This window comes from Haliaeetus albicilla, chromosome 4 (genome assembly GCF_947461875.1).
Source record: "Haliaeetus albicilla chromosome 4, bHalAlb1.1, whole genome shotgun sequence".
Classification (NCBI taxonomy): Eukaryota; Metazoa; Chordata; class Aves; order Accipitriformes; family Accipitridae; genus Haliaeetus; species Haliaeetus albicilla.
The window spans coordinates 26428018-26455034 of record NC_091486.1 but is presented as its reverse complement, the minus strand read 5'-3'; the positions used below and the strand labels follow the sequence as shown (position 1 = coordinate 26455034).

The 27017-nt window shown below is 44.2% G+C and overlaps 2 protein-coding genes across 5 annotated transcripts in view; both read left to right on the top strand.

The window, feature by feature from the left end:
- The window catches only part of PDE11A (phosphodiesterase 11A), a 151850-nt gene extending 136741 nt beyond the window's left edge, over positions 1-15109 (top strand). For 3 of the 4 annotated variants that reach the window (XM_069781540.1, XM_069781538.1, XM_069781536.1), the window contains one exon: positions 11560-15109. In XM_069781540.1, the coding sequence (XP_069637641.1) occupies positions 11560-11721 (162 nt within the window). In that variant the 3' untranslated portion in view covers positions 11722-15109. The remainder of the gene's footprint in view (positions 1-11559) is intronic. The other variant, XM_069781537.1, reaches the window with a different exon arrangement.
- A 2693-nt stretch (positions 15110-17802) lies between these two features.
- Positions 17803-20404, top strand: LOC104312596 (intraflagellar transport protein 70B). The gene has a single exon (XM_009917344.2). The coding sequence runs from the start codon at positions 17861-17863 to the stop codon at positions 19868-19870; it is 2010 nt and encodes a 669-aa protein (XP_009915646.2). The 5' UTR covers positions 17803-17860; the 3' UTR covers positions 19871-20404.
- The last annotated feature ends 6613 nt before the right edge of the window (positions 20405-27017 follow it).

Sequence of the window (27017 nt, the reverse complement as noted above, 5' to 3'; positions counted from 1 at the left end):
CTTTCCAAATACATTCTTTAAAATTCTAGCCATTGTAATATGTTGTAGGGACTGCATGTGGGGAGAGAATGGGTTACATCATTACAAATGCAACATAAAGAGGCGGAGTGGCAGCTGACAAATTAGTAAAATCTTAGCAGTACTTATATAGCTCACTAACGTAGTGCTTATAAAACCCGTATGTTTGAAATAAACATTTGACACTCATTTTGATACCAAAATTACAACATTAAACCATAGAGAACAAAATCAAGGCTTTTGCATGTAGTTTTTTGCATGCTAGTGATTAGAAGTCCTGAATACGTGTGGGCAGATCCTAGCATCCAGAGCCCTGAAGGGAACTCTGCAGGGAACAGCTGTGTCCATACCAACATAGTTGCTACAGCAGGACCTAATGCTGTGCCCTCTGTTATTTGACACCCATACAGTAAAGATGGTCCCAGCAACCAGTGAATGCTGGCAACTCCCACTGAAGTCAGACAGGAGATCAGCAGAGCCCTCTGAAATTTTCTTTGCTCATAGTAGTTCCCAAGAGCAGGCTATTCTTAGCAGCTGTGAATGTCTGAAGTATGCAACACAGAAGGAACTTCACAGCCCAAACTTCCAGGAGTGGTCTGGCATCACCACCCCAGTGCCACTGACAGTACTATAACAAACAATATCTTCTCCACAGTCCAAGCTAGGCTACATACCAGAGTGCCCATAAGGAATATTTCATACTTAAAACAGTATATAAACTTTTCAGAGCATTTTAGAGAGTTATGGCTTTCCTAGCCCTATTTTTTTCCCCCCGTTCTGAAACATTCTTTGGGACTTGATCCGTTTTCTGGGGAGATTTAGCTCTACCTCCTCCTTATGCATCTGCTCTGCTCTCTGCATTTCCTTAAGGTAGCTCAAGACAACCCACTTTGAGGTGCAGTTCTTCTCCCAGGTAAAGGATAATGAAGTCTCCTTTACTGGGGGATGTGTATCACATCCCTCTGCTTACCTGGCTAGAACTGTTTCCTGAGTCTGGCCCCTTTTTGTGAGAAGGTTTACAAGTCAAAATCTGTGCAACTTCCTTTAGCAATCCTGTTTGACTGCCCCTTGGAATGTCTGTTGGACCCAGAAGAAAGAAGGTCAAAGATATACAAAATGTGCTACATCATAAGCTAACGTGGAGCTTGAAGCTGAATATAGATATATAATGATAGCTAGGGATATAAAAAAATATATCAGGGATTATGCATAGCTAGATTTACCATATCCAAGTGTCTAAAGCCAAAACCGTTTTGCATTTGCTCTGTAAGCCTGACTCTGCTCTTGGCACAAGGTAAGCCATGGCTCTGCTCCCTTACTCTCTCCCACATCTGCTGCTCAATGCGGGAATCATGCCACCTCCAATTTCAAAATACCTTAGTAATCAAATCTGTTTCCTTCACACTGTGAATCAAAGCTTTGTTAAGATAAAGCCTTCCCAATTTTTGTTCATTGGTTTTTATTACACTTGGGACATTATAATTTTATTGAATTTACTTTTTTGTTACTGTAGTGATCACCGATCAGAGTATTTTTATGTGACAGTGGAGTTTTTGCCTTGAGTAGCAGAACAACCATCCATTTACTCTGAAGCTCTGATTTTAGAGGCTTTAGTTACGCTTTACTGCCTCACATTTGCTCTTCATTCAAAAATGCCAGCAAGAAAAGCATTCATCAGTAGAGATGAGAAACAAGCTTATTAGAATAATAATTTATAAGGAAAAATGCATTCTTTGGAACTGTAGAGCATTTTAAATCTACTAATGTAGCTTCAGTGTGAAGTAATCATCCCCTTTGTTAGAATATTCTATAAAGGGGAAGCACATGCAACTAAAGCAGAAAATCTAAGACATCCCAGTGAAAATAAAGCACTATGGCTACACTGACAGCTGCGTTCATCACACAGAGAAAGTATTCTGTACCTATTTGGACATGCATGTTTGTGTAACAGGAAACAGAATTTTGATCATTAAGACAAATTATCTCTCTGACCCTCCAGTAAAGGGATGCTAAGAGTTTCAACACTAACAGATTTCTCTCCTGGACTCTGTGGTTTGTACATACTTAAGACAGGATCAGTCACAGATTTTTCCCAACTCAGATTAGATTTCTCTGTGGGGAGCAGAGTGGGAGAGTGGAGATCTTATTCTTTTTAATCATTACTTTTCTCACAAACAACATCAAAGCTTCAGCGATTCACATCAAACAAAAGATGCTAACAGAAGCCCAGCTCTGTTCACAGCATTGTTAGGCAGAGACAGTTACACTATGAATAGCAGGGCCAAAGGCCATGCACTCTGCTTCTGGGCAGATAAATACATAGTCAGGTAGTCAGTAACAATGACAGCAGCTATTTAAATTTAAGGGAGATGTCTTTGTGGATGATAAAGAAGCTCACGGCTTTTACAACTTATGCGTGCCTGAGATTGCCCTGCTCACCTCTACCTTGGTGCTCCATTGAACTGCTCCATTTTAGTGCTATTTTTAGTGCTATTCAAGATTTTCTTGGGTATTGAGAGCTTTAAACATATAATAGTATCTACAGAAGTGATTTTGCGTTACTCCATCCAGGATTCTAGGGGGAATCTGGGAAGAGTAGAAACATTTATGTTTAGCCTAGCAAGTACTTCAAATGTTTTGAACAGAATGCGGAAGGACAGAGACCCTTCTTTATCACATTGTTTGACATACTTAGAAAGAAATCTAATCACTCCAAGAGCTCTCATATGCCAGTCTTCCTACAGAAGATAATGTCTGGCGTTGTAATCAAATCTGTCTTTAGAGCATGATGATGTAGCTGCAAAAGCATCTATTCTGCTTGTAAGCATACATTAAATGCAGAAGGTATCATGAATGGTAAAGCCTCTACAAAGCATAGAAAAAATACACAGAAATCTCCAACAATCACAGCTACCTCTGTGCTTTAACTTCTCCAGTTCAAGAGTTGACTTTGACACCTGAATTGGAAGTGCATATGCACACGTGGTGATTTTTTTTCTAAAAGCATATACTCTAGTTACAATTATAAAGCAGGAGATTAACCTTTTAATATTTCTCTGCAGAGAAGGAGGAAAAGGTATGCTTTAAGAATTATTCTTACACTGCTATGTCCTGATGCAGCCTTTCCTTAGTTACCACTTCTATCCCTTCCCCTCATTCCTTCAATTACAATTTTGCATAAGGAAATATTGTATAAGGAATTTGGGGTTTGGACCACTCCTCTAGAAGTCCTGCTTGTCCAGAATGGACTGTATGGGATGGCTTAGTCCTTGCTCAGGCAAGAGTCACTGGATGCAGCCAAAACAATGACTTTTTCCTGCAGATGTTTCTGTCCTCTCTGTACAGTCAGAACTGAAAAACTTTTAAAATTATCTAATGAGGAAGTGTTTAGCTGTAGGAGCATTTTGGAAATGGCTTGCTGTACCCACCATTCACCCATACCTGGATTGTTGGTACAAAAGTCAGAGCAGTACTGTTCTATTTTAACTTTGCAACTAGTCGGGGGCAGGGATAGCACTAGATAGTGAGCTGTTCACTGTGAGCAATATATAAATTCATTCCCTGAAACATGTTCACAAGCTGTCAAGAAGTGTTTTAACAAAAAATAAAATAGGGATGGGGGGGGGGGGGGGGAATTGGGACTAAGCTATTCAGCAAAATGTGTTCGCAGGAAGCAATTTGATCAGCTCCATGTGATTCTCATTGAAGTCACCTTTTCCTTTATAGCATGTTGAGGGAAGAGGAAGATAACTTTCACTAGATCCTAAAGAATACCATAAAGATGCACACTTTTGGCAGGTTTTATTTCTGACATTTGATTTGGACACAGAGAGTGAGAGATAATGCATCTATGCTTCCTGGGGCTGCCTGGCTGACAAAGATTAGTAAGGCAGATAGGCTCAGTATGTTATACACCACAGACTGAGGCTGCACAGACCTTGGCAGATCAAATTAGTCTCACTTTCTGTTGAAATCCAGGGGGTAATATTATCCAAGGAAGAGCAGGTGCAACATATTCTGCTGTGTTTGTAAGAAATATGCTTCAGAGGAAACTTAATCAGGCCAAATGCCAGCGCTGGGGGAAGTTGGTAGCTAAGGATTATGTTAGGAATAAGGGGTTGTCCCAGAGAAAGGGGATTTTGGCACTGTAGAAGGATCTTTCTGTAGCCTTGAAATAGGAATTCAACTAGGTTCAGCACTTTTGTTGCTTTGTTGCTTATCTACTAATGATGAATCTAAAACAAGGCCACCCAGAATGAGTTCTCTTGAACGTTCAGAAAACCCAGGTACTATGACTGTATTACAATTTCCAGTAGCGGAATAAGCATCACCAAACTATTTTTCTTACCTCATGCCCTTAACCTAAGAGTCTGGGGTTTTTCTGCTACTATTGTATTAATAGAGAGAAAAGGTGAAGAGCAGCTATACAGGAAAGAAAAACCAGGAAAAGAAGAAAGAATGCTCTTATTCGCAATTCCCTTCTAAGTCAGTTACTATTTCACAGTGTAATATGTAAAGGCACAGTTTTGGTGGTTTCAGAGCAAGGATTTTTGTGTCTATGAGTATCACAAACACCTTTTTACAATGGGCACAAAGATCCTGATCCTCTTGGGTTTTGTTTCCTGAGAGCAGGGAGGGATTCATTTTGCTTTTGGAAATTAACACAACATATTTTTGCTAGGATTTTTGTAATTTGGTGAGATTATTGATGAAACATTTTACTACTATCAACAATTTCAGGAATTTACAAGTTTTCCCAAATTGCTTAGAAGAGGAGCCAGCAGAAAAAAGTACTTTTCCCCCTTCAAACAAGAGTACTTCAACTTACTTCTTAGATAGTCATCTTAAGCCCAAAAGGTCTCAACTGAAAGGACAGGTCATCAACAAAGATATTTGGGAGAAGATAGAAAAAACAAACTCTACCATTGACTTTAGTGAAGCTTAGCTTCACTAATGGCTTTCAGCCTGATCTGTGAGAAAAAGTGAATAATTCATAATACTATGATTTCTGTTGCTGTCTCATTCAGAATTATCTGCCCAATGTGTTGCGAAGGACATACAGTCATGTATGGAAATGTATATAAACATCTGAGGAAGTAGATTGAAAAGTTGGCAGATAAGGTAGAAGAGACAGCCAGTAGAGGGAACTCAAATTGTACAGCAAATCTGAAAGAAGATAAATGGATAATTTAACAGCCATTCAGTTTTCAAGAAAGACAAAGCACAAACTACATTGCATCAGAAAAGGACTAGAAATGATGATGGATGAAACGCTTCAAGTAAGTGTTTAACACAACAGAATCACAGTTGCCTGCAGAATTCCCAGCTGAGGGCAAATTCAAAGAACTAAATAAGGATATGAGACTGATGCGGTTTGAAGAGTTTTTCAAAATCCATTTAATAGCAAGGCAGAAGACATTGATCAGCTGCTTGGTTAAAATGTTGAAAGGAAAAGATTTAGAAACATTCTGTCTCTTGCATGCTTTAGACATAGAATCAAAACCATAAACAGCAGAGCCAAAAAAGAAGTTGTTTATGAAATAATAACTCTTCCTCTTCTGAGCAAACCCTTGGTTTCATGAAATTATTATGAACAGATGAATCATTTGCAACTATAGCAACACATCAGTTGAACTACTTCAGTAGGCCCCCAGACCTTCAGTATTACTCTTTCCCTTTGACAACATAGCATGCTTGATACTGGTCAGAGCACATCTGTCTGCCAGGAGCTCTGTACATATTTTTCTCCCTGAAGTACCTGGCACATTTTACCAGCAGAGAACCTTACTTTATGATCATCCCTTTATAGTATGCATGTTTACTTACAAAGGAGTGCACCATTATTCTTGCTAGTGTACCATCACTAGAAAGAAGCATAATGCTAATTCATAGTGGAAGAGCTGAACACTTGCGGCATGTATTAGATCCCCTTCCAGTCACAAATGGCTTCCTTCTGCACTGCTAAGAACTTCTATAAAGAAGCTAAAACAAACTCCTGTTTTCTATCAGGGAAGTTAGTAGTATATTCATTTAATCTAATTACATTTTTAGGCATCAGGAGAAATATTCTCTGACAGAAATGCAAAAATAACACACTGATGCATTATGTACTTGATGACCTGGACCCCTCCTCAGTAAGCTCTAGAAGGAATAAACAGTGTCTCCTTCAACTATGAGGAGATTGCAGGGTTTTTTTGGTTTTCTTTTCATGAACTCAGCCCCCTCCCAAATACAGTATTTTTTTTCTGGAACATAATGATTAAATATGGCCCTGAATCAGTAGGGCAAATAATTAATTCATGTATGCACACAGTCAAAGGTTCATAGGAGTTAATCCCTATATCTTCTCTGTATTGCTTTATCTTCTCTATTCTGCCTGTGGAAGGTAGAATTTTAGCAGTCTTTCTGGTTTTAGTACATGGGCATATATACAGAAATATTTGGGGGTTTTCAAAACAACTTCCATCAAGTATTTGTATTATGAAGATCGAATCTGTAAGTGACTGCAGTACAGGTTCTCTTTTATCTGAACTAATCCAAAGTTCAAGGACTTTCAGATAGATGGCTCACCTTTGGCCTATGTATTCTCACGTGAAAGCCACTTCAGCAAAACTCAGGAGTCCAATTCAGCTTTGCTGTAACTGGTCACAACTCTCTTGACTTCAGCAATGCTTCACATGCTCACACCAGGTCTGAATTTATCCCTGTGGCTTCTCGGTCACTAGTCCTCCCTTCCAGCTCAGAAACTGCCTACATAATAAAAGTGATTCATTAGAAACCACTGGGTTCCAAAGTAGAGTGAACACTGAGACATATAACTTTTTGATATGTGCTCGCTCATAACAATGAATTTATATGGTCTTATTCCATAAACTCCCTTTACAAATATTAGGCCCGCAACCATACTTTCATAAGCTGTAATCTTGTCAAAGCTCATAAGTTAAGCAAGTTCAGAACTGGTCAATATTTGGATGAGAATCTCGGGGCGGGGGGGGGCGGGGGGAAGTATATACTCTGGAGGTCCTGCAGTGTTCATAATTTAGGGAATACCATGCTCCTCTTTAAAAGGATTTGGTATTAGTCTTAGAATACAACAAAATGTTATATTTGCTTTAGCAGTAGTTTAGACTCTGGCCACATCTGTGCTACATCCTGGCTGTTTCAGCTAACATCCTTTCCCAGAAATGAAGGTGATGTAGCAGATGCAGTCCTCTCCCCCACCACCACCCTTCAACTCAGGAGGTAAATCTACCAACAAATGCCTCCACTGCTATCCATCACCCTCTCCCTGAAGGGGTTTGTTGCTACTTCTACTATTTCTGCATTCTCTATGCTTTATCTATCAAAATATACCCAAGAAATACATCTCTATACCCAATAATAAACACTCTCCCCTCCTTACCTTCTCCCATAAATAGCTTCCTCTGAGTGAGGATCTCATGCTCTCCCCCTTTTGAGCTCTTCCTTCAGGCAGCCCTGCCCCTCTCCCAGGTGCACACAATGTATTGCTGAAGTGCCTTTAACCTTTTCTTGTACTGAAGGAGCTTATATGTAAGAGGAGCTATACTTTGTGAAAGTATGCTGCAGGCAAAGCAGTATATAGTCACAAAAGACACCTAAATAATTGAAGGTGGTAAGAAAAAGTCAGTGCTATACAGTAACTTTCTGAGAAACAGCTTAGTCATGCATCTGAGGTAATATATGGATGCAGAAAGGAACAGCAAACCTATCTGGCTTTTCCGAACGCTGGAGCGCGCAGCCGCCAGCATGACTGCTCTTTCAGCACGCTTTATCACTCTGCTATCAAGAACAGTAAAGGGGATAAAATAGGAAAGGTCACCAATCCTGTACCTACTGCTGTGTGGCAAGGCAGCTGCATTGAAGTGGAAGGACTGCCAGTGGGCATCGAGGTCCCAGGTGGAAAGATGGGCACTCCCCCAGGCAAGGGTTCCCTCACCCCCATGCACGACCTGGCTGCCCTCCAGCTCACAGCCTGCCTGCGGCACCAAGGAGGGACGAGGAAAAAAGGTGTTTCTGGAGCTGTGAGTTTATGTGGTGGTATCCCAAGTCAGACAGCTGATGAAGACCAAGCCTCTGCCTACTAAAGCAAATAATAAATTGGTGCATTAAGAAGCTGGATACCAAATTAGAGAGATCACTAACAAAGCTGTTTGTAAGAGGCGTGCATCAAAAATAGCGGCATGGAGGAGCAGTACATCAAGGGGCTCTCATGTAATAAAATGGAAAGTAAAAAGTGCAGCCAGGACATAGAAAACCCTGACTAGGCTACAGCCAAATAAACTAAAATAGCTTTGGGAATAAATTGGTGTTTAATCCGGATCAGGAACAGGTGCTATGAATGTAATTCAGTAAATGGTTGAGAGCCTGCCAGAAGGGAGAGAAATGTGTTGCTTTTGAGATAATTTCCCAGAAGCTTCATAAAAGAAAATTGATTACTGGACTTTAATAATTAAAACAGGGCCAGATATATAGTAATCAAATGAGTTTTTAATTACATCTCAAGCAGAAATAAAATCCAATTTGTGTACTTTGTATCAGAAAAGTCCTACTGAAATGCTTTGGTAGCTAGAAAAAAATAAAATAAAAGCTAATTTCCATAGGAATTATAGTAGTTGGTTTAATTAAAAGACTAGATCAGAATGAAAGAGTCCCAAAGTGAAAGGTTACTAAATACAGAGGCAGTGGTTTAAACATCAAATCAATGTCTGAATAAAGACATTTTATAGACCTAAGTGCAAAATCTGCACTGTCAAGTACCCCTAATCTAAATTAATGTGTTACAAAATAAAGTTTCTCAAAATTACACTATATATTTTGTAAGTATTCCACAGAATTAATTGCTTGTGCTATGGTAAAAATGAATATCAAAGACATGGTTTATTTTTTCTTAAATACTCCTTTTAATTTATTTCATCAAAGTTAATGTTATTAGTTAACTTCCTGTTATTTACCTGGTAACCTCTGTTGCACCTGGGTTATTAGACTCTGTAATACACACTTACGTATATATTTCTAAGAAATATATGTATTTACTTTTGGATTTAAAATATGTTCACAGCTCATAAGATACAGTGATTACTGTAGAACTGCGTCAGTGCTTCTTGAATCCATTCCCAATCTACCTGGGCTTCTGGTCTCTGCTGTAGTTGATGCAAAGTTAATTGAACTAAGCAGGTCAAGCACTCACAATCCTCCTGGCACTGTAAGTGAGAGAGCTGTCTCCTACCAAAAGAGTGTGGCACACGCCTAGGCCTGGAGAGACAGGCACAGCACTAGGTCATGCCCAGACCTCTGCATTTGCTCCCTGGCACTAGGATTGAAAACATCATGGTCTTGTGGTCAGTCCTGGCAAAAAAAACAGTACAGAAAGGACACAGACGTAGCCGAGACCTGCACAGCCACGCTGAGACATAGTCCACCGTCCCAATGAGCTCCTCCTCTACGTTGCCTGTAGCAGGTATAGGTTGCTGGTATACCATTTATGACAGGGACAGCCTGTACTGCGTTTTGTGTTTACGGGTCCTCAGGCTGATGGGATGTGCATGCAGAATGCCATCTTTGTCCTTAGAGACATTTGAAATACACTGATATTTAAACACTGATTTTTTTTTTTTTTTTTAAATCTGAAGTGTATATTGGAAAAATACTTCATGAAAACTTTTTCAAAATTTAAGAAATACCAGCAAGCTTAACTGCCAGCGGTTGGATACTGGCTTTGCACAGAAAGGATCTGATAAGTTGCTGTCAAGGGTTGAATATCTAAGGTGCTACCTCTATACTCTGAGTTGGCAGCGGTAATGCAAGTGCTAATGATAACAGTAATGAGCTCTTCAGGTATTTTCAGGTGTTTATAATGTATTACTGCCCCTCTGTTTTGGACTCCACCAAATCAGGTTTGAGTAATACACAATGGTCTGAAATAAAGAGTTAAAAATGGGGAGCTGTGAGGCATGGTGATGGGAATGTTACAAATCCACGTCCATTCTATCAAATGAATGGCTGTTGCCAGCGAGCAATACTATATGTGGCAGAGACTGCAGTAAACTCTGCCTCTTACCCCAGGCCCAAGGTTGCAAAATTATCTGCCCGGCCTGTGCTGTACTCTAAGGAAATAATTTCAAGCAGATTTGCTTTGAGTTCCACACAAATCAGCTTCTTACTAATGGTGTGATTTTTCAGAAGTGCTGAGCATTCATATTTCCTACTGAAGTCAACTGAAATTGCAAGTTTTCAGCACATCTTAAAATCAGGCCATTAACCCTTAATTATCATATAATAGCTCAATTAAAAATCTACCAAGACTTACTTCAGTAGCTAACCAAGCTCCCATGGCTTGCAGACTAGCTATAAAAAAACCCAGTTCTTTAGTGGTGTCTGAGCTCTGGGGACCATTTAAAGTGTTTGCTGTTAACCCTGCTATTTAAAGACAATAATGAAAATTATCAACTGCAAAGGTACCTGCTTCCCCTTTCCTTTCTTTTCCTTAGAATTTTCTGCACTTTTAGAAGAACAACTCTTGCTGTCTTCTCTGTCATTATTTTTTTTCTATCTTGCACCAACCCTTTATTTCAAATGACAAATACATAATTTCCATGCTATCAGAGAAAACATGATACCCAACTCTCGGCACAACCCACTTCTTGCTAATCAAAAAAGTTGCAAAAGAATAATACTACTCTGTCCTGAAAGGGCACATTACATGACCACTTGGGAGATAACTGGTTAACCCTTTATTCACATCGGGGTGCTGCTGTTAATGAGGTTCTGTCTTTCTTTAACGTAGGGACAAAACCAAGTGACGCACTTGTGGTCTTTCCACATAAGCATTTGATACTAAAGGGGAAGGTAAAATAAACTTCTAGGAAAGGTGTGCAGGCATTACATAATTTTGGGGCTGATTCAAAGCCAGCTGAAACCGGATAAAAGATTCTTGCTGGCTTTTGGGAGCTTTGGGCTGGGTATGTAGGAAAGAGGTAATTTCAGTGCAATCTATACAGAAACTTTTTTTTCTTTATTTTGAGCACACAGAAATGGATTTTTTGACAGCTTTGGAAAGCACGGTACTGTTGTGGTTTGAAATAGGAATCTCCCTGAAATAGGGAGAATATGAAGGTTATTTCAGTTTTGTCCAACTTGTCATCCTACCAGTGGATCTCCTGCTCATAAATGCCAGCAACCGGATAGCCTCAGGCACTTGGAGGATGCCTCAGAAGGACTGTCTTTAAGGATTACAGGAAAGCTGAAGTAGATGAGCAGCATCTCTGCTACCCTTGTGTGCTTTTTTTGACATTTTTGGTGGCTTACTTAAAGCCTCAGGTAAAACAAGTAAGATAAAGAGATCTCAATGGGAATGGTAAGCTTTACCTACACAGGACTTTACAGCTGGGGGTAAGGAGGGTGGAGGCATGGTGCAGATTAAACTCTTTTTACCCTGTTGCTCCCTGGACTGTCCATCAAAGGAGTGGAGATGTTGTCAATATTTTTTCTCTCATCCTCTTTTTTTAAAAAATCTTCTTCCAGTGTCTAGTGAAGCTGAATGTGAAATTGAAGCCTATGCTGGACTCCGTGGCAGTAAATAGAGGTAAATGGGAGGAGCTGCACCAAAAAAGACTTCCTTCTCAGGTGGCATCCTCATCCTCCTTTTCCTCTAGCTTTACCATGTCTCTCAAAGACATAAATTAAGCCTGCAACTGTCAGTGTCGCTTTACGATAAGAGCTGTCTGAAAGGTTTTCATAAGCTTAGACCCATCATTTTTTTAAGAAATGCTTTCACAGACATGCTTAATTGATTGGATATTATCTTGATGGCAGCATAGTTTGCTTTTACTGGGAGGCTTAGTGGGACCGAAAGGAAGGCCTGCAGTGAGATTGTGCTGGTATCTGGAGTGACACGGAAGACTTAGCATAAGAAGCATTCATTCAGCTCCACTACATTTCAACTGCTGCTGTAAAAATCTTTAAAGCTGATAACAGACTGAAATATAAGAACTTACAGCTTAATAAAATTAATAATACAGAGCAGAACTGGGATGCAAGCTGGTCAATTCATATGCAAGGAGCTGCAGGAAAACAGGATAGTATGTAATTACATTGTTGTTTTGCATCTCTTCAGTACATGTTATGAATCAATTATGCCTGCTTTTGTGATGTTCCTCTCTCACTCTTCCCTCCTCTTTTATGCCTGAATGTTCTGAAAAGCCTGCTTTGTATTCTAAAGAAGTATTTTTTTACAACAAAGCTTCTTAGTGATTGATCAGGGCCTTTAGAATTGCCTACCTTTGCTACATTTAAAAACAAACTTTATTATCTTTAAAAACACCAACCTGTCCCTGCTTCCCTGAGAAATTCGTATTAACAATGCGGTAAATTTCTCAGCAAGGGGAAGTTTGCATAAAGGCAAAATATTGCATGGTAATTTTAGAGGTGGTTTTTTTTTTTTCTTTTAAAAAATGCTCTTTTAACACATTCATTTTTTTTAAATTACAGTGTCCCCTAAGGAAAAGATTAATGGGCTTTAATGAAAATAGAATACAAATAAAAAAAGGAAATCTGTTGCCTTATGCTTCAGGTTTATATTACATTGAGAAGTGGACCACAGATAAGCCTTTCTAGTATAATTTCCAGTTGGTATTAATATTTTGAAATGGTGGAGAGGAAAAATATCATAATACTGGACTGACTACCTCTTACTTCTCTTGCAGTTCTTTCAGTACAATTTGAGATGCTATTATTACAGCTAGCACAGCACTAGTCAAGGCTCACACGCAGACATCTGTAGTAGAGGTGTTCATAAAAATCTAATCAAACATAATAGGTCACAAAACCAAACATGTCTAGTTCTGTGTGATGATGCCAGTATTACCTGAAAGTTGGTCTCTTTCCATTAGTGCAAAGATCACTAGCGTAGCAAAACTGTGATCTATGATTTGAGGGTGCTTGCTCTGCTGCATGACCTGACACAAGAGGAGTCATGTTGCAGTGCTTACAAGTTCCCATTCATAGGGAAAAAAAAGCTTTTGTACTCCATGAAAAATGGGATTCTAAATATAGGGTTGTCTGGCAGCAGAAATTAAAGCTGAATTCAGCTTAGTTTTACACCTGTGCCCAACTCTATTTACTTCAGTGGAATTACCTTGAACTGGCACCAACTTAATGGAAATCAGAACCTGGCCCAGCTGACCAGATGCTAGAAAGAGCTTTCCTCCTTTCTAAGGAAAGTGAGTCGTTAGCGCCTTTGAAAAACTGACTATATCTGCCTGACAATCAAACAGAAACAACAAATCTGCTGATCACTCCTTTAAAAAAAACACAACAAAACAAAAACCCTCTGTGCTACTCATCATGTGTATAGGGGAATAGCTGGAAATTTCAGTACCATTGCAAGCCAGTCTGTTAGTACACAACTGAACCACATCACTTTCTCTAGCAGAAAGAAGCAGGGAAGGAGCAGAAATGCAGACTGCGCAGCAGTGAGTACATGCACCAAATGGAAATGTTTCTGCTATTATTTTACCACTTCTTTCTTCCCTGAATAAAGACAGATGCAGGATAGTAAGCAGCAAGCCATACAAAACTTGGAACACGTACTTCATGGGAGAAACAGATACTAGGAACTGACATGGTACTGCTGGCAGGTACACACAGCCTTCCTGAATTTTGGTATTGCATATTGCTAAGTGTAACATAATTTATAGCGCATACCCTACAGCTTCCCCCAAGGTTGAGTCTCCCCTCGTTTCCTCTCCTTTTTATTGGCTTCAGTGCGCTGTTGCCCATGGCAACACCCACCGGCAGGGATGGGGATTCAGCACCACCGCAACCTGACATACAGCTGAAGCTCTAACAATGTCAACCATCAATCAAGTGACTGTTTGTAATTGCCTCCATCTATTTCTCCTGTCTTTCGGTATCTTTGCTATTGTGGGTCAAAATTCAGAAACTGCTGACTAATGTTATGGTTCTGTTCCTCCATCACAAGGAAGAAAATGAGAGAGCACGGCTAGATCTTTATCAAATTGTTCTCAGGCAAAATGAAGCAACCCTACTGAAACCGGGGGGGGGGGGGGACAGTAGTGCATCTCAGAACAGCATTTGGTCTCTGAAAGTGATACAGCTCAATCTTAAAAAAAGAACCAACCAACCAAACAAAAAATAGACTCTTATACTAATTTTTTGTTAACACTTAGCTTAGGAACCAGCAAAAGACTTGTATTTTTGAGAGGAAAAAGAAGATTCTTTGTGGAAGCATGCAGTACAGTAAAGAAACATATTCCAAGTTTCTCATATTTTAAGATGGTGGAAAACACTTTTTAGCTAATGCTTTTCATTATTTCTGATAGGGAAACATTTTCCTAGTACTTCAGTCAGTTTTGCCAAATTCTGAGATGTGCACAGGAGAGATGACCCTGCAGGTTATTAAATCAGCATTCTCCATCTTTTACTTGTTTCCCTGCCCACTGCACAAGGAGAGAGCAAAACCCATTGAAATGAGATTAGTTCTGCAAGTGTGTATAAAACACAGGTCCACAAGAGGCGAGGACAAATTAAAGGGCACGAGGACAGAGAACCACCACTACCCAGGACAGTGCTAATAAAGTGCTGCTTGGCCTTTCCCTGGAGATGCCCAATACATCTGGTCTGCCTCAGCAACAGACAAGTCATCACTTATTTGCCCCAGCTGTTAGTGGAAATTTGGCCTTGGGTGATGACTCCAGCATTTACAATTCCAGTGCTAAAATGCAGTGAGCACGTGGACCATCCATAGGGTCACAGGGGCTTCATTCTTCCCCTCAAGGTGCTTCAAGCTGGTTCAACAGCAATGCCTTTTTTTCTAGGTGTCCTACTGACTAGTGCTAACTGCAGCCTGAGTGCAGTCAGGTTTCTTGTCTCATGAATTATAGGCCATGAGGTCTCACAGGAGCTAGCCAGCAGCCCTCACTTTATCAGCAAAAAATGCTCAGAAGACCTGTGTCTTCATCCCCATCCTCAAAGATAGTTCAGGCCACACAGCAATTCCACTCAGGATTCCCACCTGTGAGACCACGTACCAAAATCAACGTTTCCTCACCCCCCACCCCCCCAAAAAAAAGAAAAGAAAAAAAAAAAGGGGGGGGGGGGTGCTCATAAATGCCCTAGCATTGCATAGGATAATCAGGAAGGAGTCCAACTTCAAATCCTACTTGATCTGGACCAGGCTTTCCAACTGCGGGCGCACCTTCCCCACCAGCCTGTGGGGAGTCACAAGGGTGGGTTTGTCTCCTGCCCTCATGCCGAAGCCCCTTACATGTGCTCAGCAAGGAGACGGGATGCCCACTGGGTACAGCCCTAATTTCTGCTTCACTCCTGGGACATGCACAGAGTGAACCGGCTTCAGTGGAAGAGCTCAGGAGGGGCTCGTATGTACCTCCTCCTGGATTAAAGTGCTCCCCTGCAACACGACACTGTGACCCCACCAGAAAACCGAACACTGTTCAAAGCGAGCAGCACCTGGGGTAGAGGCTCTCCTGTGGTTCAGACAGAAGGGTTTCCCACCTCCCGAGAATGAGACATCCAAGAAGTGTCTTAGGCCATAGTAAAATCAGACAATTTCCCCTAAACGTGCCCCATCATTTTGCCTTTCCCCCAGCATGGGACCTACAGGCAAAACAGAACAGCTTCATAATGTGATCGAGATGTAGACATCTGCTTCTATCAGGACACGGTTTTGCTCCTGCGCCAAAGCAGAATCACACTTACGAGGTTAGGCAGCAGTAGCTCACAGAAGTTTAAACTGGATGCCTGATGCCTCACGTGGCAATTGGAGACTGAACTCCCCAAGCAGCTCTGTCACAGCCAGCCCCTGCTATTTGCAGGGCCAGGGATCTTGCCAAGAAGGTCGTTAGTATGTTTTGTGCCCTGCAGAAAATAACCGTAGATGAGTATGTTTCATTTTAGCTCAGGTATTCCTTCAGCTGGTGTCCTTGGTACGGCAACTGCATTTTTCTGGACCAGTGACCTTGCTAATTGCTCCTTCTTATTGTGCACTGCAATCTCGTAATGTGCCTGTAGTTATCAACAAAGCCAATACTAGTAGTCTCAAACTATTTTTGAAAACTGCAACCAGCAGTGCCTAATGTCATTTGTAATATTTACACGAATTAATTCTAGTGGAAAAATAGGAGTCTTTCAGTCTACAGGCCAAATACTTATTTTCCCTTCATAAAATTAAAACAATTACTTTAGTTATTGATAGATTGTTTACGCATTGAGTGAAACTTTAGAACAGGTTTATTTTAAGGTTATGTAAAACACATTAACAGACACTTCCAATGCTTAGAGTGTTCTGGGCAAGAAAATGTAGAGCAAGACATTTTTTAATTGGCTTTGTCAAAGAAACAGAAGTAAAATCATGCGAATGGTTTCTAACATAACAATGAAATGGGAGGTATAAATCAGGTGAATGAGAGACCTCCAGAGATTTCCCTCACTTCAGTGTGCCAGTATGGGAACACATACTGTATATTGCTTGATACCTTTTCTTTCTTAGATTACTTTTTGTAATCTATTTGTATTTAATTACCCATATCTAAGCATGTGGGACACTGCATCTTAACAGTTGTGTGTGGAACACCATTACAAGCTCTGAACCTTCGCCTGTGGGAAAAAACATGTGCGCAGAAATTCTGTGTGTATTTTCTAATGCAAGTGAATCCTACATATTTTCCAAATGTATAACTTAAGACTTCTGCATCCTTTTCCTTTTTGCATTTTAAGACCATTACCCTCACTGTTTTGCTTTAGTAGATCAAACAATGCCGATTCAGCTTTTTAAAGCATGTTTTTGAAATTAACAATTTGGTTTTATTTGTCTCTCTAGAAAAAAAAATAAATAATCTTGATGGTTTGCTGTGGGGTTTTTTATTATAATTTTTCTTTGAAACTACCTTGTCGGGATGAATCAGAGCCTTATCTGTCGATGAGTGAATCATGCAAATAGAAGAGCAGTGAAAACACAGGCGCCTGCGTGGCTCAGAAGGATAGTTTTTGAAACATGACCTTGCAGCGCTCGTTCCTGGGAGCAAACCCAGCTCCGCCGGGTACACTTGGCGTTGGTCTGGAACCACCAGAAACCGCATCTGGCTGGCCCCTCTAACGGAGCTATCGACATGCACAGAAGCCCCACAGACCGTACAGTCTGCTGTACCGGACCTGTCACTGTTCGGCAGAAATACCACGGGGCGGTGGGGGGAACGTCCCTCCAAGGAACAATTACGTTGTCGAAATAGTTACAGACGAGCTGGAAAGCATTTCTTCTGCTTTTTTAAAGCCGCGGGAAAGCTGGCAGATTGTGCTGAGGTACAAAGAGCCTCCCTTCCTTCCGTCAGCCGCGACAAACTTCGGCTCTCGACAGGCCGAGGCAGCCGTTTCGGGAGGCGCCCGCTCCCTGACCCCTCCGAACCCCCGCCGAGCACCCCGAGCCGCTGCTCGGCAGAGAAGCCCGCCGAAGCGAGCAGGCGGCGGCGGGCACACACGGAGGGCGCGGTTCCTCCCCGGGGCACCGGCTCCCACTCGCACCCCGGCGGCGGGACGCGCGGGCCGCCGCCGTGCCCCGCCGCCGGAGAAGCGGCGGGGGGCAGGCGGGAGAGCTCCGCACGGAGGCCGCCCCCCCGCCCCGGGCACTACAGCTCCCGGCGTGCCCCGCCGGCTGCGTGACCGCCCGCCCGCCGCTTCCGCTTCCGGCGGGGCGGCGGCCCGCACGGGGAGTACTTCCGCTGCGGCGGCCGCCGTTGCCGTGGCAGCGAAGGGCCCGGCTTCCGCCTCCGCTTCCGCCGCGGCGGCGGCGATGGAGGCCGCCCCGGTGCCCGACGGGCAGTACACGGCCGTGGTCTACGGGCTGATCGGCGGCGGGCGGTGCGGGGAGGCGGTGTCGCTGCTGAGCCGCGAGCTGCAGAAGAGCTGCCGCTCGCGGGGCGGCCTCTCCCTGCTGGGCTACTGCCACTACCAGCTGCAGGAGTTCGCGGCGGCCGCCGAGTGCTACGAGCAGCTGGTGGCCCTGCACCCCGAGCTGGACGCGTACCGGCTCTACCAGGCGCAGGCCCTCTACAAGGCCGGGCTCTACGCCGAGGCCCTGCGGGCCGCCAGCCCGCTGCTGGACCTCCCCGCCTACCAGGGCCGGGCCCTGCGCCTGCAGGCGGCCGTCCGCTATGCCCAGGGCGATCTCCCGGCGGCCAAGAGCCTGGTGGAGGAGGCCCTCGCTGCCGCCGCCGCCACCGCCGACGGCGGCCCCGCGGCAGCCGAGGACCCCTCGGAGCGGGCTGACGCCGAGATCAACCTGGGCTGCCTGCTGTACCGTCAGGGGCGGCACGAAGAGGCCAGCGGCAAGTTCGCCGGCGCCATGCAAGTGTTGGGTTACCGCCCTGAGCTGTCCTACAACATGGCGCTGTGCTGCTACGCGGCCAAGCAGTACGCCCCTGCCCTCAAACACATCTCCGATATCATAGAGCGCGGCATCCACCAGCACCCGGAGCTCAGCGTGGGCATGACCACTGAGGGTATCGACGTCCGCAGCGTAGGCAACACTCTGCTTCTGCACCGCACGGCCCTGGTAGAGGCCTTCAACCTCAAGGCGGCCATCGAGTACCAATTGCACAACCTGAAAGCGGCCCAGGAGGCGCTCACGGACATGCCGCCGAGGGCCGAAGAGGAGTTGGATCCAGTCACGCTGCACAACCAAGCACTAATGAACATGGACAGCCAGCCCACCGAAGGGTTTGAGAAACTGCAGTTCCTGCTCCTGCAGAACCCCTGCCCACCAGAAACTTTTGGAAACTTGCTGCTTCTCTATTGCAAGCATCAGTACTACGACCTGGCGGCTGATGTGCTGGCAGAGAATGCCCATCTGACCTACAAACTGCTCACGCCTTACTTGTACAACTTCTTGGATGCCATTATTACTTGTCAAACTGCCCCTGAGGAGGCCTTCCACAAGCTAGATGATTCGGCCGGGACACTGACTGAGCAGCTGAGAAAACTCACGAAGCAGGTGCAGGAAGCTAGGCAAAATTGGGATGATGAAGCTGTAAAAAAGGCGGTTAATGAGTACGATGAGACTCTGGATAAATATATACCTGTCTTGATGGCTCAGGCAAAGATCTACTGGGACATGAAGAACTACACAATGGTAGAAAAGATCTTCCGCAAATCGGTGGAGTTCTGTAATGAACACGAGGTGTGGAAGCTCAACGTGGCTCATGTGCTCTTCATGCAGGAGAACAAGTATAAAGAGGCTATTAGCTTCTATGAGCCAATCGTTAAAAAGCACTATGACAACATTCTCCATGTTAGTGCCATTGTGTTAGCTAACCTCTGCGTTTCCTACATCCTGACAAGCCAGAACGAAGATGCAGAGGAACTGATGAGGAAGATCGAGAAGGGAGAAGAGCAGCTGTCCTATGATAATCCTGATAAAAATATCTACCATCTTTGCATTGTCAATCTTGTCATTGGTACCCTCTACTGTGTGAAGGGAAACTATGACTTCGGTATTTCAAGGGTCATTAAAAGCCTGGAGCCATATAACAAAAAACTGAGCACTGATACGTGGTATTACGCCAAACGGTGTTTCCTGTCCTTGCTGGAGAACATGTCCAAGCACATGATCATGCTACGTGACAGCGTTATTCAAGAGTGTGTTCAGTTTCTGAAGCAGTGTGAGCTGTATGGAAGAAACATCCCCGCTGTCATTGAGCAACCCCTTGAAGAGAAGAGGATGCACAGTGGGAAAAATACAGTTACCTACGAAGCCAGGCTTTTGAGGGCACTGATGTATAAGATTGTTGGGTGGACTGCGTAAATGGTGTTCCCATACAATAGAAGTGAGAACTTTGTGTCTGTTCTTACGCTCGTGAGCTGATGCTCATCCTGGTAGTCCAAAGCGATATGGGTTTTTCTTGATTGCTTACCTTTAAAGATTTTGTCCTCTATTTTAACAACATTCAGTGGAAAACAGAATATTTGCATGAAATTAATCTGCACCAAATAACTAGGGGCTTTCTCAGTAATCTGTCGTGTTAAATACACCTTAAGATGTGTTGACCAAGAACTACATTACAGAAATATTGTAGAGTTTTCACCTATAAAATATTTTATCCTTCTGAAATTTTGACCAAGTTTCTTTTCATTGGTTGAGAGTTGAAAATAATTTGTTATCCATCTCTTGTAGCACAGAAATTGAAGAAACAAGAGCTGTTTTAATTCTCTAATTTGTACCTGTGTGTTCAATGTTTCTTTCTTCTGCTTTTTCCAAGGTATTTTTAATATGTTACAGACCATGTTGGTCATATAGTCAAACACAAAAAATGGCTTTATAATAAAAAAATCAGTCCTACATTGCCTTTTGCTAACTCAGTAATAATGCGCGAGTATTCTGGCAAATCGTATACCTAGTACAGGGACCAGGAATATATTCCAGGAAGGGTATATTAGGATGGCACCGCGGTTTAGGTCTACCCTTGCAATAAAGTTTGTAATGACTGAACATAACTGGCTTGAAGACACTGCCCAGTGCTGCCCCTTGGCTTCTGCGACCCCCAGCGTCCCCGCGCCTGCACCATCCGAGCTGTTGCCCTGTAGACCTGTTTGGTAGCAAGGGCTTACTTAATAACGCAGTCCTCCTTTTGCAGCCTGGCCTGCCCCTTTAATCCAAATACCATTCTTAGAATATACCACTCTCTGGTAAGAGATCTTGTGAATGTAAAATTATATTATTTTCCATATTTCTCAGAAAGCATGTAACTTCCATTTCAAGGGAGGCTTACAACTTTGACCCTTAGATGGAAGAAATCCACTTCTCAATTTCCTCCCTGTGTTACTGTTCCTGCATCTCTTAACAATGCTGTGAAACCCAGTTTATTTGCTTAACTCCTTTACTTGGCATCTCCACTGCACTGGCATCAGACATTGTATTTTCTCCATAGTTTTCCCGTACCTTTTCAATCACATCATGTGTTCCACGTGCAGACCTGCAGCTTCAACTCATTTGCTTACCTGTGATGCTGGCTCCCTGAAGAGCTGTCACAGAGGAATTTTGGGATCAGGCTGCATGTCCCTCAAAATCCAGTTTCCGTGCTGTGGTTTACCTGGAAAGAAAGAGGACAGCATTTCCTAAACTTCCTCTATTATAAAGCAATGGGATGCCCAATACTTAATCCTTCCAGAGAGTGAGCGTATATAGGGACTGAACAGGCCTGCAACCATTTCAACATACAGAAAGACAACTCATCTGCTGGGAGAGAAACCTGTTAGGACTGAGCATATTGTCTAACTAAAGGAAACAGCTGTGGGTTAGGTAATGTCACAGTTTACTCCAAACTTCCTGTAACAGTAAAGTAAAATCAAATTTAACAGTGTCAAGAATGGGAAAATGTTCTAAAGGGGCTAGAGAGCAGGCAGGAGATGCAGCAAGGTGTCCCAGAGAGGCCTCTGTAGCTCATTACTAGTCCATAAAGCCCCCGAATATGGTGATATTAAGTATTTCCCACAACTGCTTACCCATGAGGTACCTGTGATTTCAAATTTTGTTCTCCTCCATGAAGCACAGCAGCAGGCTGTAAAGTATCTTTCTAATTTACGGTGGAATTGTATTATATATTATGCAGCATAAACAGCATGACCTTTAAAAAAAAAAGTTTTTAAAAGTCACACCACATAATGGCATCTGAGGTGCAGTAATGGGCAATGACTACAGGAACATCAGCCCTTAATATTCATTGTGCATGTTCTGTAAAAGTCAGTGGACATTTAAAAAAAAAAAATTTCACTTTGCAGATTGGTGCCTGTGCAAATGTTGAATGCCCTCTAATGGAGAGCAATTTAGAGACTTTTCCATGGCTGTCTGGTGACGTTCACACGCTCTAGCGGTTTCCGTACAACTGGTGCGTGACATTCATTAGGACACTGCAGCCAGGATTAGCTGCACTATGTGCTTCATCTCTTCCTCGCCTACCGTGGCCACACAGGGGTCCACCACAAACAAGCAGAGGTGACAGGGTCGGCCGGCTCCGGCACACACTCCCCAATCCTGCCAGCTTCCAGGGAAGGGGCAGGGTGGGAAGGGAGAACAGCCATGCTTCCCATAGAAAAAAAGTCCCCATAAAATGACACGGAGTTGTGCAAGATGTGGCTGTTTTAGAAGATACGGCTAGAGGGCAGTCAGCATGTCTGGAGTTTGCTTCATCCTCTTGCAACACATCAGATGCACAAAAAAACCCCACCGGAAAACCCCAGGGAAAACGTCAACAGCAGCGGTTTTCCCCATTCTTCCCTTTTCCTTCTGTTTTCACCTGCTTTTCCTCCCAGAGTAGACTGGGCACCCAGACAACCAAGGTGACAAACCCAAGGTTTCTGAGCAGGGTGGGTGACGCTGAATACCATCACCCCAATGTGGAGGGCCCTCTGCTGCTAAAGGAGAGGGGGAAGCGGCAGAGCTGAGACACAACAGGAGGAGACCTGGGACAGGCGCTTCCTCCTCTGCTGTGTCAACGGATGCTTCTGCGTGGGGTCTCTTCCCCATCCCAGCAGTATTTTCCACCCTGTCCACCACAGCCTGTTCTGCAGCAGCAGCCACCCAACCTTCCCGTGGCCACGGCACGTCGGGGCAGATGACCCGGCCCCTGTTTTGTCCTGGAGAGCTGCCTGCCCCTCCTGTGCCCAGAGGGACCGGGTCCTGGAGTCATGCGACTGTTGTCTTTTGCAGTGTAAAGTGTGTCGCTTCCTCCAGTGGCAAGCATGCATTTATAGCATCTCCAACTGCAAAGCACTTTGGTCATGAAAAATATATAAACGTTACAACCAGTTTTATTACCATCTTTATACCGCATTTAATGTTATCACTATGTGACTTACACACAAAATACATTTTTAAAGGAAAGCACGTACATTTTTATTTAGAGAAAAGGGAGGACACCAAATAACGGTTTATGCTCCTTAGAAATATAGTAAAATCCACCTAAATTAACACCCTAAGCCAGCACAGTTCTTCTTTTGTCCACAACCAAAAATCACTGTTTTCATTTAAAAGAATGCAACAGAAAACACTACCCAGAAATGGCTGACCATATTCCCAGGGAGCTGCAGAGGGCGAAACAGCTGCAGATAAGCACAGATTCCTAAGCAAGAGCCTCTGCTTTTTTTGGTGGGAGCAAGGAGAAAGAAGCCCTCAGCCCCCTGTCACGGCATCGGTATCCAAACGATGAGCACCACAAGATGCCTTGCCTCCCAAGCGCATCCCCGCCGCACCGAGGCCAATCTCCAGGATTTTATTTGAGCTAATATCCTCTTTTGTACTTTGTCCTTGCAGTGCATCTTGTGACATGTTCTTGTCCTCAAACCTTAAAAGGGCTTGCCACCTGTGTCGCAGGTGACATGCTGTGTTGTACTGCAGTGGGCAGATCTTCTTTTTTTTCCAATTACCCTTGCAGTAATTACAGCGACACATTGCACAAGCAAAGGCCTTGAACTACCACTCTGCCAGCAGCCCGCCCGTGCTGGAGGGTGGAGCGGGGGAGGCATGAAGGGCCTGAGATGTGATTTACTTCATGCCCCACCTTGCATCTCCTTGGTGCTCAAATCTCTGTAGTTAATCAAATGTCTGCTGACACCAACAGCAGAGCAGAGGTACTGGATACCAGGGACACTTGTGATCAGCTCCGCAGTCAGAGCTGATCAAAAAATTTCAGTAATCAAGGGGTGGCTGACTTTACAGTAAGACAGATATAAAAGATGAGACAGAAGAGTATTCTTCTTGTACAGTTCTGGGAGGAACACGATTAGAGTCTTCCTTGCGGAAGTTGGGGGTGTTTCTACTGGGTAAGCAAGCCCCATTAGAAGATGGACAAGGAGAGGAATGTTATTTCTCTAAAAATGATGAAGTTACAAACAAGAATAAAAGCTGATATGGCAGCCCGTTCCACAATATCTTACTTATAACAACTTACATTTTAGATGCCCGAGTTCAAAACTTCCACACATCATAAAAGCTGATATGGCAGCCCGTTCCACAATATCTTACTTATAACAACTTACATTTTAGATGCCCGAGTTCAAAACTTCCACACATCCACACTGGCTTTAGCCTCCAGCAAAGGCAGCAGAGTCTGCCCCCTGACTGATGGTTTGCAGATTCGGGGCACCAGTGTGATAACGTGGCTGTGTGGGCTGAAAGATAAGCACCGAAAGATCCATCTTCTCCTCTCCCCCAGGCTTCTCATCCTTTATCTCCCTTTGGCCTTTCAGCAAATAAAACCTTTTCTAAATTTTGGGCCTTTGCTAAACCCTGCTGTCTTCTTAAGGAGTGGGTTCGCCTGGGGCAATGCACATCTTCTTCACATTATGATGTGTGGTTCACACAGGAAAAAGATAAACACGTGAATACCATCTGGTTTACCAAGAACTATCCCACAAAACAGATTTCCTGCAAAAACACCTTTTAGCGGAAGAGCTGAGGGGGGATGGCAAAGCACCACCTCCTTTCACAAGCACAGCAAGGGGCATCTCTAGGCTTTCCTTGCCCATCCACCACATTTAAATGGCAGCCTCCAGCAGAGGAGGCTGCAGCGAGGTGCAGCCCGTGCCTGCTGAAGCTCTAGTGCACTGAGCCAGGGCACGCAGCGCTGGTGCTCGTGTGGTGCGCACCTTTGTCAGTGCCTGCACGAGGTGCCGTGTCAGCTGTCACGAACAGCAGGCTGGCCTTTCTGAGAAGGCACGCATGACTTTGTCACTCTGCACTGGTGTGGGGACATGGACAACGGAAGCCAGTAGTGGCAGAAATGAACCTGGCTGGTGTCCTAGGGGATGGCAGGGAGGATTTACAGAAGTGTGGAAATGAAAAGTGAGTTAGTGTTAAAATCCTCCCAGTTTCAATCAATTTGCTGCGAATCAGTAATATGAGGACATCCAAGTGAGCACACAGTCTGGGAGGCACAGCAGAGAAATACTGAGATGTAACTGATACAACAAACAGCTGTTTTGCAGTCCTCTGCACCCCATTCGGACAATGCAACCTACCCGTGACTCCCAAAGAAACTGTTCCTACATACAGTAAAAGAGTCTTTCAGCCCTGAGAAACTTTTAGGCTTTACTTTCAGCAAAACAACTCTTTTTTTGGCTGATGCTTTTCCGTTAAGTAGAAAAATGGAGACATTTGGACTCTTTTTCCAAAGAACCTTTTGATTAGCATAATTTTCCTAGACCTTGCCTGAATTTAAAATAATAAAGCCCAGTCATACAGCAGACCTTGCCAAATCCAACAGCTTCAGTCCAGAATGTTTCTATTTCGGGGGTTCTTCCCCTAAATTCAGTATAGTTTATAGCCCAAACTGAAGCCCAGGGAAGCCAATAAAAAAGTTCCCGTTGACTTCAATGAGCTTTAAATTGGCACCTTAGAAAATATCCATTTTCACAGACTGCTATTTCAAGCCATCCAAGAGCAGCTTCTTGAAAGTACTGAAATGCTACGACCCCAGTCAAATGCAGTGACAAAACCTCTCATTTCCACCCACTTAAAATGCTGCTTAGAAAACAGCTAACCCCATGTTCCCTGTGGTGCAACCGCTGCACATTAAGAAAACATTGCTGTTGCACGATGAGAGGTAAAAGTCGGCAGGGGATCCTGATCCTCTGCCTGGACCCAGCCGGGCACATCCTCCACCGGCAGCCCACGCAGCCCACCATGGCTCGGAGCACAGGGCTGAGGCCTCCCGTCCACATAGCGCAGGATTACCCCTACAGCACAGCCCCAGCCCTGGGAGACACCCTCATCCCGACAGCCACCCCACTGGGAACTGCTTGGAGAGGGAAATCGAAAACACAAGCAGCAGATTATCTTCTGGAATATGGGAATCATCACTCGGCACTGCGAACTTTTAAACTTCCTGGGGTGAATTTACACACTGGCTCTGAGCGGTCTGAGCTTTCTGCAGTGCTTTTCTCCTCTGCTACACACAGTCATCCCCTTCTCTGAATTTCAGCCTTTCTTGCTGCTTACCCTCTCCTTCCCCCTCAACTCTGCCTCTAGGACCCTTGCCATCCTGTGTCACAAGCAGGGAACAGGTTGACTAACAGCTTTTTATGAGTCGGTTTTATTTTATAGCCCTCTTTCCCGTGGGAGAGGGCAGAAGGAGTTGGCTAACACTCAGATCCTGTTGGGTTGAACTGTTTTCTACCAGCCGCCTTCCAAATTAAAATTAACACAGCTCGGATTTTTCTTAACCGCATTTCTCTGGTGCCTCACAGAGCTCTTTGTGTCCTCCTCCACTGATTCACGGCCGCTCAAACAGAAACGCAAGAGCTCTGACATGGCGTATCTGATTTTCTTGCTCTGTCAATAGTATTTATCGCTGCAGCTCCCATGCGGAGCGGGAGGGCCTGCTTCTCCATCAGAGCTGAGGGACAGGGGTTTCAGAGCGCACATAAATCCTTGCTTTTCCCCTGCGGAGCAGGTCAACGCACGTCGCGTTTTTAAAACGAGAAAAGCCACATCTCCCGATGGCTGCCATCCGACCGCTACTTCAGCCGTCTCCACAGCACAGAGAGAGCCACCGCACTAATATAATCCACGCAGCTGTCCGGCCGTGGGTGCGAGGCAGGTGTGGAGACAGCTCCATTAGGGAACACCGCCTGATTTATCAGAGCGGCATCATTCTTCCCCTGGCAGCACATGCCTTTGTGTAACCTTCAGGGAGAGGGCCGGGCGGCTGCTGCCATGCTCCAGCCGTGCTACAGAGGGTGCTGCTACGCCAGGTTTGGCCCGGCGGGGCTGCGGGCGGGACCCGGCGGGGCTGCGGGCGGCCCCGGGCGGGGAACGGCCCCGCCGGCATCCCGGGACCGGCGTCCGCCCTCTCGGGTCCCCGCCACCGGGCCGTGACGGCCAGATTGCTGGCAGGAAGACCCAGCAAGTGCCGGCCGCTACTATTCGCTCCAGGCACGGAAGGGCCCCGTCATCC